We start from the raw sequence: 19094 nt of genomic DNA on the forward strand, positions 1-19094 counted from the left end.
AACTCGGTCCCAATTAACAGAGCTTATTTGAGGATGGATTTTCATGCAGGACCAATGAATCTGAGGGGAGGGAGGGAGTCAGTGTGTCTGGCACACAGGCAATGATGGTAAAACTCCAAGACCAGGGAGATCACAAGAGGAGAAGATACGGGTCCAAAAGTGAGAGGTTAACATTTGCTTTGGTTTTATTTTTTCTTGGCTTATCGGGACAGAGATGACCATTAGCTGTCCAGAGCTGGAAGAGGGTAATGCAGTGTCCAGGGCTGGAGGGAGGAAATTGGGAGATGCAACCACAGAGATGATGCTTGATGCCCAGGGCCCCAGAGCTCAGCTAGGGAGGGAATGTGGAAGGGAGGAGTCAAGGCCCGGAGCCAGCCCTAAGGAATAAAAGGAAATCCAGGAAATGACACGGAAACCTCCCAGAGACGTAGGAGGGAAGCAGAGGCTGCTGAGAGGGGCTTACTGGGTGTGGAGGACGTGTGGACCTGGGGATTTAGCTACCAGAGTGGTGGATTATAGGATCCTCTGATTTTCTGTATATTTACCTTTATGGAAGAGCTTTTTATCTTGGTACATTTGCTTTCATGTTCCGTTCCTTTTCGTTTGTCTCTTGCGGTGCTGGGGATTGAACATAGGACCTTGCACAAGCACACCAGCCCCTATGAAGCACACTGGCCTCCCTCCCCACTGTCAGTACCACCTTGCAGCATTTGCTCTAAATCGGGTCTGGTGGTGACCAACCCCAGCCCTACTTCGTCTGGGAAGCTGTCCTTGTTCTGAGAAAACCTCTACTTCACTGTCATTTTAAAGATCAGTTTTGCTAGTATTAGTATTTTTGATTGTTTTTATAAATCCCCCAACATATTGTTATATTTTTGTTTTCAAAAATAATATTTATTGGAAAAAATTAAGAGAAAACATGATGTATTATTTTGTCCATGAATTTACCTTGTCCAGTGCTTTTCCCTCTGGGACCAATTTTCTTCAGTCTACAAACCTTCTTTTTGTAGCTTTGTAGTGCAGGTCTAGTGTTTGCAAATTCTCTTAGTGGGACTTTAGTCAAAAATCTTTTTGCTTCATTTTAATTATTGAAAGGTGTGTTCACTGCTTAGAGAATTTTTGATGGACAGGTTTTTCTTTCCTCTCAGAATATTGTACATAATCTGTTGTTTGGCTAGTTTCAATATTTATCTCTATGTTTGTATATTTTCCAGATATATTTATTTATTTATTTATTTATTTATTTATTTATTTATTTATTTATAATGCTGTCCCATGGATGGTGCCAACATCCTTCATATAGTCAATAGGAAGATCATCATTAGTGGAACAGACTGAAATCATATTTTCATGTTAGGATGAACTTTGTGATATCCCAGCCAAAGATGTACAACCTCAACCAAATAATGTGGAAAGATGAGACAAGCTTCAATCAGGGACTTCTAAAAATAACTGGCCTAGAACTTCCAAAAGGGGCAAGGTCGTGAAAGCAAGGACATGCTGAGGAGCTGAAGGAGACCAAGGTGCAGTGCCCACCCATGACGACATCTGCATGTGAGTTAAACCCATTGCCTGCCACAGTTATTTTCAGGTCAGCAGCAGTGAGTTTCAACATTAGTTTTCCGGTTTTAAACATTGTACTGAAGTTATGCAGGAGAATGCCTTTATTCTCAGGGAATATGTATCAATGATGGTCAGAGAAAAGCCACAGTTTGTCATCATATGCTTTGGGAAAATAGGAAATCTCTTGTGCTGTTTTTAAAATTATTTTTAAGTAGCGGATAAATGAAGACATTTTCCATAATAAAAAATAAATTTTATTAAAATGATAGGAAATCTAAATTGAAGGGTTTAATTGGCTAAGAATTCTCCCTGGATTATTATAGTTAGAAGTATTACACTAAAAATTTGGGTGGATTCTCAACATTTCAACTAGTTAACAGAAGACTTGGCTTTCTTTCCTTTTTATTTGAGAATAAAATAAGCATTTTGGTTCACTTATTCAGTAGGTAACAGAAGCCTACGAATTTCATTGTGCTTTCTAAAATATTAGGTACTGTTTCACAGGCACTAAATATCTGATATTTCTCTATACCCTGTCGTAGCACTTTTATTCCATAGTTTTACTTAGCTGTGGGACAGTGCGATTTTGGGATTCCTTTTGAATAGATAAATGACACCTATGTAAATATCATGTTCATGATGTTGAGTAAAAACTATGGCTTATTTAGTTACTAAGATGGTATGTAGGTGAGGTTGCTTTGGACAATTAATTACCTGATGCTAAGTAATATTAAAATAAATCTCAATTTAGTTTAAAGTTCACTAAAAGTAATTAAATTACTGTTAGCAAAGTCCTTGATCTTGTAATTGTACTCTGAAATGGACATATTCTATTAAGTGGAAGCATAGTAATATTATTCCGGAATTGAATTTTAACCTTTGTATAGATAATTCCAGACAACCTAAGTATGGGCTTATTGGCTTTGCACTTCCGGATGTATTGTTCCTCAACCGCATTTTCACTAACGACATAGAGATTCTTTAATTTCTGTTCAGGGTGTTAGCTCACGAACGAGCCCGGGGTTCCCGTAATAGTCCCGTTAAACATCGTGTCATGCAAATAGTTTACAATTTTTGTACATAAAACCCAGTAGAGCTAGTGACGATGCTTTATTTTGGCTTGTTCTCAGAAAGTAGGATAATAACCCGAACAAACTATTATACCCAGAGTCCGCTCCACACTCACTCCATGAGTTGTACTAATATCGAACTCGGCACATGATGCATAGAGCCACCTACCAATTGGTAAAGCCAACTGCCAGGGCTTCCCAGGTTAGAACTAAATCCACAACACACACTTTAAAAATTACATCTCTTGCCATTTTTTTTTTCTGAGAATCATGTGAAAGTTGGATAAAGTATCACATAAAAATTAAATGCTTTTTGCAAAATGAGATTTTAGGGACCGTGGGTAGAGCTTTTTAGTAGAGCACTGGACCTCCATGGGGAAGACTTGGGTTCGATCATCAGCACTGTTTAAAAATGAAGAAAACAAAAAACCAAACCAACACAAAAACAAAAAAGGAAAAAAAAAGAAACAATGCCATTTCATGGAGTTGAAGGAATTTCATGGAGATTTCATGTGTAGATTTCAAGGAGAATTTTCAACCTCTTGGCAAATTACCATTGTTGACACTGAGCACTGGGTGTATAATGAAGCATTCCTTGGGCTTATAAATCCATATTGGTGTCGCTGCTGTTCTTTCTGCTGATGCATTTCCTTATAGAGAATTCATTTTCTCTGAAAGTCTGGGAGAATGAATTCCAGTTACTACATCACTGGGCACAAAGTTACTTGGTTTCCTGCCAACAATAGATCAAGAATGTAGGATGGAGTACGTGCTTGCCAGCACTTTTCAAGCCATATGTCTGTAGTTTTAGCTAATTTATAAACTTGTCAAAATAGGAGATAACGTCTATTATTCATCTTGGCCATCATCTTGAGCACCATGGTAGAATATTTCAATTAGTGTTGACTGATTTTTGCAGTAAGTCCATAGAAATGTGCTATAGTTATATTTAATCAGTCCAGAACCTAATTCTTCATTTCTGAGACCAGATGCTTGACAAATATAAATCAGAGGATGGAAAATTTTATAAATTCTCTAAATTTGAGGATTAAAGGACATGGATGGAGAAATAGAGATGGTGTTCACTAAATAATTTCATTGCATTTCTACCATCTTTTCAGTACTTAAAAATGCAATTTCTTGTTACTATTCACAGCTAAGATTGAATTCTAAACCAGGGCGTTCATTCTTGCCTCTTCCCGTGCTCTAAGTGTGGAGTATGTAAGGCCTCAGGGTCTCACATTAGGGAGCTCAGCTTGAGCCAGGCGCATCTGTTCAGTACTTGTGTGATCTTGACCCATTTCCTTCCCTCCCTGAGACTTGTATGTCTTCCAGAAAATTAGGATTTAAGAAACCTTTCCTGGGCCAGGGATTTAGCTCAGTGGTGTCACACCTGCCTTGCAAGTGCAAGGTCCTGAGTTTGATCCCTGGTATTGCAAAAAAAAAAAAAAAAAACACAAAACACAAAAACAAACCAAAAAAACAAACCAAAAAACCCAACTTTAATGCAGATTTGTTGTGAGAATGAGTAACAAATTGCAAAAGGGTGTGGCCCAGCAAGAGGCCTAGAGAAAAAACCTATGTCTCCCTTTTCCCTCATTTTCCTTCTAAGCAATATGGCCCACTATTTTCATTTCCTCCAAGAGGTCTCATTTTTTCAAAGCCCATTGTCCTGTTCTTGCAGGATGTGGTTCTAAAAGTGGATGCAAATCTCGAAAAATTTGGTGTATACTGTCAGATTGATCAATAGTTTGTAGTTCCTGCCTTTTAAATTTTCCCCCTACAATATTAATAGAATCTAGAAGAACACTTTCAACCACTGGATCATTTTCTCCTGGGACCAAGCAGCCAATGACTAATTTCTAGGGATCTATATTGTGTTAAGTGAAATAAGCATCCCTAGTTCATTGTATGGATAATATTTTGATTCACATGTAAATTAATAATATATTGTTGAATAATCCTATAATGCATAAATATGCAATATAACATTTGATATGATCTATTTCTTGATCAATATAAAGGAAAATTATAACTGATGAGAAAGTATGGGTCAAACCTTGAGCTGTCATGTGTCAAAGGGAGATTCACATAGCAGATATGAGTCAGCCATTCCACTGGACTAAATTATATCTTAAGATGTCCTTAAAAAAGTATGTATGAGAATGGTTACTGCTGTTTTAAGTGAAAGAATCGACACCTCTAAGTATCTCCTGTTTGGAGACTGATAGGTACTTGGGATGTGCTGCTAGCAGAGTCCTGGAATAAGCACGAGACAGACCGGAGTGGGTTTTATTCCTTTGTTCTTTGAGACTGTGGGTTGGTCACTACACATGCACATGTACTTGGGTAAACTCATACATACACACACAAACTCACATGTGTGTCTGCAAGATCAAGCCCTTTCTCCAGTCTCCCAGCTGCTCAGCTGGGAGATAAAACAGACAGATTTGCATGCCTACCATTGTCTCTGTTTTTCATAGGGATCACTGTTCCTTTCACCTAACACTGCTCCTCTGTCCGTTGTCCTGCCCTCCTCCTGCCTGGCTTGATATTTTCTGTACCCTTGTACATGACTGCAGTTCTGGTCTCTGACCTTCGCTGAGCTCCTGCTGGATTATTAAGATGTCACTTTATCTGTGACCCTTAACTTCTGCCAATCAGAGCTAAATGATTCCAAAGTACTCTGTTTGCCATATACTTGACATAACATTCTCCCAAGCCTCAAGGCCAAAATATACCTTTCAAGCCTGGTTCCCCAGAGCCTGGCTTAGTGCTGGGTGCACGCGTGAGAGCCTTGAATGTAACCACTTTCTGTGTCCTTTACATGAGCTCACGGAGAGAAGTGCAGCAGGTGGTTTACTGTTCACAAGATGAAAAGCCTTGGGTATTGATTGCATCCTTCAGTACTTTGTTCCTCCTCTTTTTGGAAATTTGAATACAATGAAAAAGAGGAAAAAACTACGTAACGGTGCCTGTGAATACCAAAAGACAGATTTTCCATCTCTAGGAATGGCATTAGTGTTTTGTGTGTGATTTAAGAAAGAAACACCATCCAGTGTCTCAGCTTCTCCTTCCTCCTGGGCCCCAGCCTGTCCTTGCTGGGACTGGCCAGCTGCCCCCTCTTCCAGAGGATGGACCAGCTGCAAAGTATACTGTCCCCAAGCTCTGCCACTGTCCTGCGGCATCACGAAAAACATGCTTTCACTTTGCACGCAGCTTGAGGAAGGCTGGAGGGAAAACTAAATAAAGTGACCAAGCTCCTAGGTGAAAGAGGGAGGGGCCAGGTGGATGCAGGTTCCCATCTAGTTCCAATGATGTAAGGTTTGCTTGACGCCTGGTCCCGCTAACAAGTGAGTCAAGATACTTTAACCTCATGTTTCAGTTGACATAATTATGACTGCATAGTTCCAGATGAAATTCAAAGAGATTCAGAAAACTATTTTTTAAAAACCTACAGGAATTAAACAAAAGCTATATTTTCATAAGGGAAAATGAGAAACCACAATAAAATCTATTAAATTTTAGATTCTAATTATGGTAAAAACATCCGAGACTATTTTATGTATATGATAATCTTCAAAAGGTGTGTTTCTGCATATTCAAAATTTGATTTCACTCTATTACATTTCATGAAAAATTAAATGCAGTTAAATCAAAATACTTTGGCTTAACTTGACTTCTGCATAAAGATGGAGTGTATTTCTCGCTGTGATTTTCATCTGGACTGAATCGCCATCTACAGACTTTCAAACTAACTTTGTTCTATTACATTTCATTTACTCAAACTTTCAGGCTTTTAGACTAAGGAGAAAGAAAAATTCCATGTAGATGTTAATTTTAGCTTTTCTAAACAGTGAAATCCTTGGCAAATGCCTCAGTAATGCCCACAGTTATATCACTAAATCACCAAGTGGTCTCACTCTGGCATCATGGAGGCAGGCATCCAACCTCAGAATGACACAGCGGCAGGTCCCTGGGCACCTGAGTTCCCTTGTCGGTGGCCCTTGCTCTCCTTGTTGGACAGGTGAACCAGCAAATCATCAGAAATCACATGCTTCACTGCTGTGCCCCCTGCTCCACCACAGGGAAACACAGCCAAAAATATGAAATAAGATACAGAAGAGAATACAAAGTATTAGAACATCTATAATTGTCCAGATAGTTTTGTTTTTTTAATCTCAATCAACAAAAAGATCAGAACTAATTTAAATATTTTCATAATGAAGTTTAACTAATTCTGTTTTGTGATGAATCTGTTAGGGCAACAACATAATGATAGTGACAGAAAAAGAAAATAGACCAAGCCAAGTAACCTAGGCAATGAAAGGAAGGCATAAACAAACCTTAGCAGTGGGCTCCTGGCCTTCTCAGTATTTGTATTTCAATGATTTTACCATTTGCAATTTTAGAAATGAGGTATTTCTCTTGCTATGAGTATGCTACCTGTGTTTCTACCTGTTTTATTCCACATTTTTCTAAGGCTTTCAGAATTGACTGAGCTAGTACTTTTGTTCTATGTTTCTATTCATTTATAAATTGTAGTTGAGTGATATCAGAAAAAATGTTTAAAATGATATGTTTTTACTTGTTCCTGTTTTTATTATATCACATATCCCCAACTAATCTAAGAAAATGGAAATTAGGTGCAAACTCAAAGATGCTTACCATGAGCAGAGAATTGAAAGCCATATGGAAGAGAAGGAAGAAAAGTAAAGGAAGATATACTTCATTATATAGTCCTTTTAAAGCCCAGCAGAACTGTAATATGCTACAAGTTTACTTCCTATCATGCTATCCTTTTGTAGTGCGATCATCAGTGGGAAATGGACATAATCTGAAATGTGTTTTTCAGAGCAAGTGACTTCTAGTTATGCAGCTCAGACCCCAGGGCTCTGGAGGCAGCCAGCATTACTGTGAGCTGGATACTGTAGAAGAAACAGTCCCCAGAGGAAGTCCATGGCGTAGCTCAAGGTTCACAGCCTGTCATTCTCTGTGGTGCTCAATTGGAGAGCACTGAACATGTTAGTTAGACCTAGAAGTTCAGAAGGGGCAAAATATTTGCAAATACACTAAATGCCTGTAAGGCATGTGGACTGGGAAGAGAGAAGGATTAGAGAAGGCTGGAGGTGTGGCTCAGGGGTAGAGCACCTACCCGGATATGGATATGTGAGGCTCAGGTTGGACACTCAGCCTCACAATCAATCGATCAATCAGTAAATAGAAATTGGTGAAAGGAGCAAATATAATCAGGAGCCCTGCTTAACTCATTTACCTATGCTTCATTAGGAACTCACAGGCTTCCTGATTTTTCTCTGTGATTTTAGTCTGCAAAAATACAGTATTCATTTAAGACAAAAGAGGTTAATTCAGGCACATATCTGTAGAGAGAGATACCAGTGCTGCATAAACTTAAATCTAGCACAGCGCTTGTTGTGTCAGGAATCCGGAGACCTCAAAGTTGCCTATTAAAAAATCTACAAGAACATTAAAATCCACGGGAGCTGTGTGACTGTCCACTGCCACCCCAGGCCAGTTTACACCTGCACACAAAGCCGTCACTGGTTCCTACGCCTGTTCCTCCTTTGGCTTAGGATCTGCAGTTTTCGGGAGAGGACCGCAAAAGAAGGGAAAGCTATTTACTTTAAAAGTCATCAGAGCTCACTCTCATTCCGGAACACCTGTAAGATCTTACACATGTAATTTTTTTTTTTAAAGACCAATGGTCATTTTGCTAGACCAAAGATCAGAGTTGCTTTTTAAAATATTCAGGTATTGGAGACATTAAACCAGTGCTCTTCAGAGACCCTGAAGGACTTCTGGGCGCCATCCCGGAGGCAGAGACCTCAGAGGAACAATTGGGGCCCCTGACTGGGGCTCCTCCTGTCTGGGAACTTGTCATTGCTTCCTCTCTCTTGAGCCTCAGTTGCTTGCATGAGATCCTCTCAGTTGCTCAGTTCCTCTCTTTCCTGAGCTGTTCTAAGCTAGCATCAACCTCTGGGGTTCCTAGGTAAGAGGTGCGAAAGCTTGCATCAAGCTGTGGCTTTACTCTTGTGCCTCTTTCCACACTGAAAAAGAAAAGCACAAACAGCCCCATACTTCCACTCTGCTCCAGCTGTGGATTTCATCAAAATATTCCCAGAGACCCTTCCATTATTTCCAAAATGTTGCATCATAGAAGAGCAAAACACTGTAACCAAATTTAAAGTGGGAAGACGAGCCCAATGACAATGGATATCTCTTGTTGATAGTTTTGAATTTTTAAGTTAAAACTTAATGATTTTAATAAATATCTCAGCATTTGGAGAAAAGGCATTCTTTTTCAAAGGATGCTGACATCCTGTGGTGATCCAGATCTGGTGCTCAGTATTTGCAATCTTTGTTTTGTTCTTTTGAGACAAGGTCTGGCTTTATAGTTCAGGCTGGCCTTGAACTCACTGTGTAACCCAGGCTGGCCTTGAACTGTCGGCACTCTCGGCAATCCTCCTGCCTCAGCCTCCTGAGTGTTACAATGCTGGAATTACAGGCATGCACCAACACAGCTAGAATTTGTGATCTTAAATTAAGCTTTCTACCGTTTCTCCATCTATCTATGTGGCCTTGGACAAAGTGTTATTCTTTCAATTTTAATGTGAATGTCTTGTATGAAGTAGGCATAGCCCTGAAGCATGTCAAGAACAAACACAGCTCATTTCTAATGCTTGTGGGAGTTTTATTCCAAGTCTCAGAGGAATATCTACATGTTATTATCATGTGGAGAATTTCTAGAACACTGTGGCAGCGTTTGCTAGTTTCTGATAAATATGCTGGAAATACTGCCTTAAAGTGTACTCCCTTTTTTCCATCCTTGCCATGAAAGCCTTGTTATTCACCATTGCCCAATACTCACAGGCCATATTGCATTTTTTCTAAACATCATTAAAGCTTGGAAGATGGAAGTGGTACCAGCTCTCTCCAAATTATTTTTCCTCCACTAATGGAGACATTTTGAGCGAGTCTGTTTTCCATATCAAAGTAGGTATGGGTTTTAAATGAGCTTCTGCTCCCATACTCACAGGAATTGCTCCCCATAGCCCTGTGCATGCATCGTTATGGATGGACCAAAGACTTGTGTGGTTCCAGTTCCACTTCTGACTAATGCGTGTACACAAATGCTCCATATCTTCACACCTCTGGAAAGCTACGCCATTGCATATATAATCCCTTCTTTCCACATAGATATGTGTGCATGGGAAGTCCAATATTTAGCTGCCATGGTAGTAAAGACAAGATACACGTTTCATTTCTGTGTAGATTCTGTGCTGATTCTTGGTAGCAAGAGCACTGTAGGCCTAGTTGCTACACAGAAAAGATGAAAATCATGTCTAAGACCAGTGACTGTCTTAATGTTATTCAGATACCAAAGGTCATCAGGTAACTCAGGCGCTTGCGTGCCCCACAGGCTGGCATCCAGCTTCAGCTCTCGACTCACTTTCCCCTGGCAAAAGAGAGGTTCTTATCTGGTCATTTATAAATCTCTGTCTTTCCCTCCCTCCCTCCCTCCCTCTCTCCCTGCCTCTCTCCGTTCTTTTATTTTCAGGACTACTGTTTCTAGTACTTCAAGCTATTAATTCAGTGGTAAGAAACCAAGTTGTCCTTTGTAATGATGTCATGTAATAGAACAACTGTCACTTAGCAAATAGTTAGGGGAAAATACTGCCCATCTAATGAAATCAAAGTCAGCAGAATGAGTCACCAAAATGTAATGCAGTAAAAAATAATATATCACTCTACTGTATTAGTTGACATTTAGCTTCGCAGTACCGATATATTCCACAAATGGAATTTCCCATTTGTCAAAAAAAAAGACAATCGTAAACACAGGAAAATCTGTTCCACCCATTTATGAAACAAATATTGTTTTCTTAGTTTTCAACTTGCTTGTAAAAGTAATTGTTCTGATACTGTAGTTCATCATCAATATGTAGTGGATCCCTACTATGAGGAAACTGGGCCAAGACAATGAAAACAAAGCAGCCAGCTCTGACTTTACTCTGTCCGAACTAATGTGTGCTCACTTCCCAGCATGCTCATGTGTGTGCCAGGAAACCACTACATGGTTGTTGTGTGGGTGAAATTTGCATCTCTGGCCGACAATAGTTTCTTTGCTTTGTAAAGGGTTGTAACCTGTTCAGACCCCTGCTAACTGCAGCCAACTGCCTTCCTTCGCCGAGTTCTGTGGAAACTTCTTGGGGAATGGTCACACACTTGTAATAATGCAGGCCCGGCACTGAGGCCATTCTCCTCGAATGAGAATAAATGGAAGGACAGGGAAGACATCCTATGGGGACTGCAGATTGCTGCAGTGTGAGCCGAATTGTTGGAGAGAAAAGAGTCCTTCCCTCACTATCACTATGATCCTCCTCTTGCCTGCATCACGGGTTTGTATTTACAGTTTCTCCCAATTCTGAAAATCATCTTTTGGGGACTTACCTTTCACATAACCCAGTGTTTCTTGTTTCCTGTCTTTAACTGACATTTTCTCTAAACAAAAGCTAAATCATGAGGAAGTGGAAACTGCCAGTCTCCTTGTATAGGACAAGAACTTTAATCAGTCGCAAAAGATATGAAGCAAGAGCAAAATGCTGGGGTGTTTTTTTTGCAAGCATGCTCTTTTTCATCATCATGCAGAGTGTTTAGAAAGAGTAGGTGCTTGTCATGGTAGGAAGAGGGATTTGTATTCTGGCCCTTTTGCCACGTGGCATTTTCATTGACAACAGAAATGTCTACAGCACGGACAGAGGGAGCAGGAGGGCGTTAAAGACACCAGCAGAGTCAGGTGGAGGTCCTAACAAATGTCTTCCTGGCCACTCACCTAAAAGCCCTCTGAATGCCATGTGAGTGACAGGCCCCTGGAGAGTTCTGGCCCACACTCGCCCATTTCCTGTCCACTTCTCTGCCGCCCCACTGAAACCTATGATCCATCTCTGGTCAGGGCTCCAGAAACTCTCATCTCCACAGTGTTTGGGAGTCAGCAGCTTGGTACAATCAGTGTCCCCCAGAGCCACTCATGTCTGCATGTCCATCCCCAGAAGAGCTCTGAACTTCCACAAATTAAAATGCAGCACTTAAAAATGTGTCCATACATGTGCACATGACTCTATTTGTATTTGTAGGGGAAAGAAGTTTTCAAGAAAAGGAACAAAAACTGGAGATTTTTGCTTTTTTTTTGTATTTGCGCAGGACCATTTTAGGATTTTCAGTCTCAACAAAACACTATTAAAACAAAGAATCTAGTAAAATATTTGTGCATGTACTGCTAAACAATTCTAGCAATTTTATTAAGCAATACCTTTATTATTTTTTTTGAATATTCTTAACAGACTGGAACAAAACATTTTTTATTCAAAACAAAATATGCATACTGTACGCATGTTGCAGGGTTAAGTTTGATGCAGAGGATAAAGTCTGTCTGAACAAAAACAAATGCCCGGGGGAATTTCATATCTATAAAGTTAATAACTAAATTTTGTTCACTAAGAGGACCTTTTCTGTGGATTTCCTTTATCTCTCAGCCACACAGCCAGCTTTTCTGAAGTGCACTTCCCAATGGAGATAGAGAACAGGAAGGAATGTAAAATGTTTTTTTAATTATTTGTTTTGTTTGTTTGTTTTTTAAAAACAGCCCTTGTTAACTCTTCCTTCCACTGATTCTACTGTAAACTCATAAAAGCCTTTTTATAGAAAGCAAATTCATATACACTCAGCAGGTGAAATGTTCCCACAAAGAAAAAATAAAATACAAACAGAGTGATCAGACTTCTCATTTCCTCCACTCCCTAAACATTAGTGATAAAGTTTTTTCGCGGTAATAAAAACGGCTGATCTTTTTTTTTTTTTTTTTTTACAAAAAGAAGTTTTTCCTGTGTGATGATGCAGAATTGCATACAGTTTAGACCTGGAGTAATTTAAAACCCTGTACTGGGGAAATACTGGGATGAAACTGTGTCTATCCTCCGTCCTGCCGATGTTTGAGCAGTTCTAGAATCTTCCACCATGACACAGGAGCCAGAGAAGTCTGGGTTTGTGTCCTGGGCCTCTGTTCTCATGGCAATGGCCAAAATGTGCTCCCAGGTGACCAGAGCCGACCTCACAGTGGGCAGAGCCTCCCTGCGTCCTGGGGCCACTCCCTGTCCCCTGTGCAGGCTGGGGCCTCCTGCCTAGGCGGCCAGTAGGAAAGGACTGGGGTGCGTGGGAATGAGACCAGAGCAACTCTGTGCATGAGGGCTTTTGACAAATTGTCCCTCTTCCCCCTTTCAACATAAGAATGCGAGGGCGGTCTGATTCCGAGGTCACAGGGCGTCCCGTCCGCTCAGCTGCAAGGCGCCCGCCAGCCTTGCTGTCCGTGTGCGGGTCTGGGGCACACCCGCCCCGCCACCGTGCCTCCACAGGCACAACCAAGCGGATGTGTGTGTCGGGGCTGCAGGGGGACCGGAAGGACAGCCAGGGAGGGAGTGGGGTCTAGGGACAGACTTAGGGGAGTTTTTATTTGTATTTTTTGTTGTTTTCTCTTTTTTTTGTCTTTTTTTCTTTTTTATTCTTTTTGTTGTTGTTGTTGTCTGCTGTACCACGAGGTCACAGCAGTCATTCCTCTAATAGAAACTGACAGGACATAAAGACAGAGCAATCGATGAACACACAATGGCTAGAAAGAGAGAGCCATACAGACGCTGAGAAGACTCGGTTTAGCTCTGAGAAACCATCCCCCAAATAAATCCCGTATTAATTAACAAGTGCAGAAAAATAAAAGAAAACAAATGAAGAAACACAGACCGGAACGAAAGCAAAGAAAACCTCCAAACATTAAAACACAGTGTATAAAATGGCGTGAGAAATCGAAGTCCCTTGGCAGCCTTCCCGTCAATAGAAAGCTGCGGTGTGTGTGTCCTCGTTTGGAATCAGGCCCATCTTTTTGAAGTTTTACCCTAAAGACCTCGCGAGAAGTAACTGGAGGGTAAAAGCACCCAGCTTCTGCTCCTCGGACAGCGGCTGCGTCTCTTTCTCAGGTGGGCCAGGGCTGGCTGCGGCTCGGGTCACTCTTCCTTGGCGGAGTTGTCGTCCAGCGTGGTAATGCGGCCCAGACCCAGGCAGTCAGTGCTCTGCGTAGCCGAGGCCGTGAGCACCGTGTGCAGCAGAATCAGTACAAGGACACACAGCTTGAGCCTCCCGCTGCACAGTCTCGTGGCGGAGGACACTGTGAGCGATGTCCTATGACAGCTGTCCCTTCTCTCTACCGACCCTCCGGGTGGGGGGGTGGACTGCTCCTGTCTCCGGACGTCACAGCACTCTGGTTCATCATTGGTTAGGAAGGTTTCGTAGAGCCCTGCAGAGGAGAAAGAGAGGGTTCAGAGGCAGGAAGCAAGGTAGGGGAGCCCAGGAGAGCCGCGCTTTAAATCAACATCCTTACCCCTAGGTCATAACGATTAAATTGGGTGTCAAGGACAAGCAAGGCAATACAATGTGGACAAATGGTCAACCATGGCCTCAGGCCAGAGGGGCTGTGTCCTTGGATGTGTCCTTTAGCTTCCTGTCAGCTGCACCGTGAACGGTCTAGGTGGCTGTGCACACAGAATGAAAGGTTTCGCTGGGTCAAAAGCAGAACTCGTGGTTCTGAGCCATGGTGGAGATCAATAATATTCACCCATCCTTTTCCTTTAACAAGAATGTGGCTGATTAATGCAGTGCATAAACTGACATTCACTAGCAATGCGAAGTGAACTAACCAACCAGTCACAATGCCGTAACTAGAAGGACCAGGTTTCCTAACTGTGCTTCATCTTTCTTACGCCACAGCCATCCACAGAGGAGCTGTCTTTGTATTTTGTAAGGGTTTCACCACTTTTTCCATTGGTCATGCTACAAATGACTGAATCAGAGTCTTTACTAACTTCTGTCTGGGACGATGCAGGAGGAATCTTTCTGCTCATGGTTTCTCTTTCCAACCCACCCCCAAATCTGCTTTTCAGTGATCATCTTCCTCTCATTCATTCTCTTGTTCTCTTGCTCTTTTTCTCCTTACGATGTCTCTTTTCCCTTCCTTTTCTCCTTCTTTCTTTGACAATACACATTGTCCCCATTTTAAAATTAAGTGAGTATTTTGAAACATTCAAAGTGACAAAGAGCATAAAACAACTGTTTATCTCTACTCTTCCCAGTCTTGCGCCTTGCTGTATTGTATATTAATTACACTTTGACAGGGCTGTGTAAGCCATTTGTGTCTGATTTTTCTCGTCCTATTGAAATATTTTGTCATGAGTGCTAAAATGAATTTTCTCCACAAATTTTATCATTATCATCTCATGCTTAAAAAACAAAAATAAGTATAGGTGTGAAGATTCAATGAGATTTTTCTAGCAGGCAGAAACAACCTGAAAAATATAGCTACTGCCAATAATAATAATTATCAACAGCATTTCATTGTCTCCACCCATGTCGTAAAATCTAAAGACCTCTCCTCTCCCCAGACTCTGCTCTTCCCAGAGCACCTGAGTGCATTTCACAGGCCAGGGTGCTTCTCTGACCTCCAGTCTCCACCCTCACCACCTATCTAAAGCTAATTTCTCCTTCACTGCATCTCAGATGAACCTTTCCAGGTGAGGCCAACTCTCTGGTCTCCTAGCATGATTTGCCTGACTCTTCAATGCAGCGAGTATTGCTTTCTTTTAAACACAAATTTCATGTCAATTTCCTTACTTGTCCTTCAAGGTAAAAGCATGAGCTGTGCATTTTCAGAATTCCCTTCCCAATGTGTAGCAAGATGCCTGAACAAAACAGATACCTAATGAGCACTGATTCCATAAATTAACTATGCAATCTACTTATTTAATACAAAAGAATCTTTTCAATAATACACTCTTCAATCTTCTGTTTCTTTTAAAGAAATGACCAAGATATCCTTATAATGATGCTTACAATATTCATTTCTTCTTAGGCATTCAAAGGTAAACTTCACCTTCGCCTAGGAAGAATATGGAAAAAAAAAAACTGGATTAATGAGTCCTGCAGCACCAATATCTCTATTGTATGATATTTTCTTTTTGTTTTTCAGATACCTCACTAGTAGGCTAATCATTTACTGAAACATATGTTTCCCAATACTATATTCTACAATGAAATGAGTTTATACCATGATTATAAAAATAAGAACTGAAGGTCACTTAGATCAACGTTTTACGATGTTAACAGACAGAATATCTCAAACAATGTCTAAGTAAGACATTCTTCCGCCGCTGTTCACAAGCGGGCTGGCTAATTTATAGTCTTTTCAGAAAGAAGAATGAAGTTAATGCTACCCAATAAATGAATCCTTTTCGATTGCCGCAGTTGATATTCTTTTTCCCCTCCTTCTCCATACTTTTAACAAAATTTTTTATTCAGAGTTTTACATGCGCATATATTAAAGTTCAGATATTTCAAGAGATTTTTGTACAAAACAAGAAAAAGTTCCTCCACCTCCCCCATTTCGAATGCTTTCTTCTGGAAGACAGTTTTTTCCCTTTCACCCACAATTCTGAAAGCAGCAAGTTATATATATTTGCCTAGATTTTTTGGTCTTAAGCATTATCTGTAGACCTCCCTCTAGGCAAGGTGGAGATAAAACATTATTCTCCCTCCTCTGGCCAATATTCTTCTCTCCCACCCCTTCACGAAGAGGAAGTTCAGGGTTCTGGGCTCCCTGCACTAGGAGGGCAGACACACGATTCTTAGTCCCTGGTTTTCTGCTCCTATCTGCGTACTTACTAGATCAACCCAAGTGTGCAGGCGGCTGTGGGTTTCGAAGTGCACTAACTGTGCACCCTCCCAGGGCATTCGGTGCCTGTGGGATCCCAGTCTGCCCCCCCACAGCTGCTTCGTGCCTGCTGCTTAGCCGTCCCCAGGGAACTGTTCAGCATCTTCCTCAGGGGACTTTTAAAATGAAATTTATTTTTAAAGCATACATAAAATTAAAAAGCTGTGCATATTTGGGGTTCCAGGTGAGGTCTCAATACATGTACACGTGGTATCATGTTAAAACCTGCTTAACTATGTCTATGACTGCAAATGTTTATCATTTCTCTGTGGCAAAGACGTTCAGAATCTTTGAATGCCCAGGGCATTATTGCTATTTTTCAGATTCCATTTCTGAGTGAGATTGTGTGGCAATTGTCTTTCTGTGCTTGGCTTATTTCACTAAACGTAATTATCTCCAGTTCTGTCCACATCAGCACAAGTGATGGGATTTCATTCCTCTCTTCGTGGCTGAGTAATATTCCATCATGTCTATGAACTGTGTTTTCTTTATCCATCCATCAGTGGACACTGGTTGGAGTTTCCATTTCCTGGCTGTTGTAAATGGCTCCTCAGGACCAGAGGAGTTTGACTGACTCTTCCACACACCAATTTCATTTCCTTTGGATACATAACCAGGAGTGGGATTGCGGGGTTGTATGATATTTCTGCTTTTGATTTTTTTCACAATAGCTATGCTAATCTATATTCCCCCCACAGGGCACAAAGGTGGCTTCTCTGCCGATTGTCACATGCACTTAGTTTCTTCATGACAGTAGCCATCCTAACTAGAGGACTGGACATCACATGGTGGCTTTGAGTACATTTCTTTTTAATCAACTGTGCACTTTTTTTAGCCTGTGTTTGCAGTACACAATGATGACAGTTATTGTGGAGTTTGTACACACACACAGCACATCTTAATTCCTTTTTTTCTCCTTTTTTTCAACCCCTTTCCATTCCCAAAACACATTTTTAACTCTCAGTTCTAACTGTGCCTTATTTTCTAGGCTTTATTGCTTGTATGAATGCATCCCATCTTATAGTTTTCACTTCGATTTTAATAGGATATAGAGACAAATGGGAAGTCAGCTTCTGCCGTCAGCCTGCCGCAGGGAGGCAGAGGTCACACTTGTGCTCACACGGGATGATTTGCTCATTACTAATGTAGTTTTCATTGCCATCATGTCAATTTTAAATTAGTCTTTCAGAAAAGCTTTTTGGAAATTGGTGTTAATATCTTTTATTTTATAGTTGGAATAGCCGTGATTCCACATGGATATAATTGAGGACTTCTTTAAAAATATCTTACCAAAATTTGAAAAAAATGACACCAGTATTCAAGTTGTGTTCATTTTTCCACTCAAGGTTAAAAAATAGTAATCGAGGGAAAATTTGCTGACTTTTGAAGATTATTTTACAAATAGGTAAAAGTGTAAAACTAGAGTTCTATGCAACACAGAAAAAATTTCCAATTGTAGATCTTCTGCCAAAAGAAACAGACTTTCGAGTATTCACATGTTTATAATTTTTATCATCTGATCTTTTTCACAGAGGGCAAATTTTAGTCCTAAAGTTCATCATTTAGGGTTTGGTAGTTGTTTAGGGGACCAAGAGCAAATGTGCCAAGTCTGCAATAATGGACGGAGCTCGAGTGGCCACAGATCATTAATATTGACAGAATTAGGTTCCTTCTCTGGGAGTTGGCATTGTTTCGGACAAACTTTCCTCTTCCACTTTATGCTTGCATTCTGAATACCTAGCAGAAGAGAGAAGGAGTCAGGGAATGGTCCTCCTCAGCAGGAGGCGATGAAGTGAGGGTTAGAGTCCAGAGCACTTCCGTGCAAAGCCTTTCGGACACAGTCAGCCTGGATTCCAGCTCCAGACGGAAAATATTCGGAAAACTTGAACCTGTACTGGAAAGGTACAGGCTTTTCTGTCCTGGTTATTCCCTAACCAGCGCTGCACGCCGCCGTTCCCATAGCATCTCCCTCACAGAAAGCCTCCGAGCAGGCTGGAGCTGTCTCAGCGGGTGTGGAAGGATGCGAGGGCCATATGTGCGAATACTGCGCCACTCTGCACAGCAGACGCCCCACCCACAAACGCTACCATCCTGGGGCTCCTGGACCCAACCGCCCACACTTACCTGGGGTGACGGAACGCAGATGAGATGGAGAAGCGGCCCAGACTCCTAAGAAAGGCCATGTGGACCTGATTATAGAGAGGCCACTGAGGCCGACCTGGCTGAGATCAATAGCATATGAATTGCTCTCCAAACTGAAAACTGATCCCAAATGAAACTAAAATCAAAGCCTAGCGTGGAAATTGCAGAGAAAAAGTTATACAAAGAATTCATTAAGACCATAAGCCAAGTTTAGGGACAAATCGGGCATCTGGAGTGTCTTGAAGCTAAGCAGAGAACTTCCTCCACCAACGTTCCCCAAGTTTTCCAGCCCTTCTCTAGGAAGACAGACTGCGAGCGGAGAGAGCAGAGTCTAAACAGAAACTCAACACTTGCCGGTAAATATCACATTGCACATCGCTGTCTACCCTAAAAAGGCTGCAGTGACTTTTTTAATTATGAGAAATGTATTCTGAGAAAACAGAAAGACATAGGTTAACGGCCAAAGAGAATGCAGGCTCACGAAACGTATC

At 41.1% G+C, this 19094-nt stretch overlaps 1 protein-coding gene across 2 annotated transcripts in view; it reads right to left on the reverse strand.

Moving 5' to 3' along the window:
- Window positions 1–13155: 13155 nt before the first annotated feature.
- Nalf1 (NALCN channel auxiliary factor 1) overlaps window positions 13156–19094 on the reverse strand; it is a 577257-nt gene continuing 571318 nt past the window's right edge. Inside the window, exons 3-4 of one of the 2 annotated variants that reach the window (XM_021239416.2) lie at window positions 15585–15630; window positions 13156–13995 (exon numbers count right to left, since the gene is read on the reverse strand). In XM_021239416.2, coding sequence (XP_021095075.1) covers window positions 15608–15630 — 23 coding nt within the window. In that variant the 3' untranslated portion in view covers window positions 13156–13995; window positions 15585–15607. The remainder of the gene's footprint in view (window positions 13996–15584; window positions 15631–19094) is intronic. The other variant, XM_004858563.4, reaches the window with a different exon arrangement.

This window comes from Heterocephalus glaber, unplaced genomic scaffold, assembly GCF_053883595.1.
Source record: "Heterocephalus glaber isolate CG9 unplaced genomic scaffold, H.glaber_assembly_v1.0 deba00001579, whole genome shotgun sequence".
Taxonomy (NCBI): Eukaryota; Metazoa; Chordata; class Mammalia; order Rodentia; family Bathyergidae; genus Heterocephalus; species Heterocephalus glaber.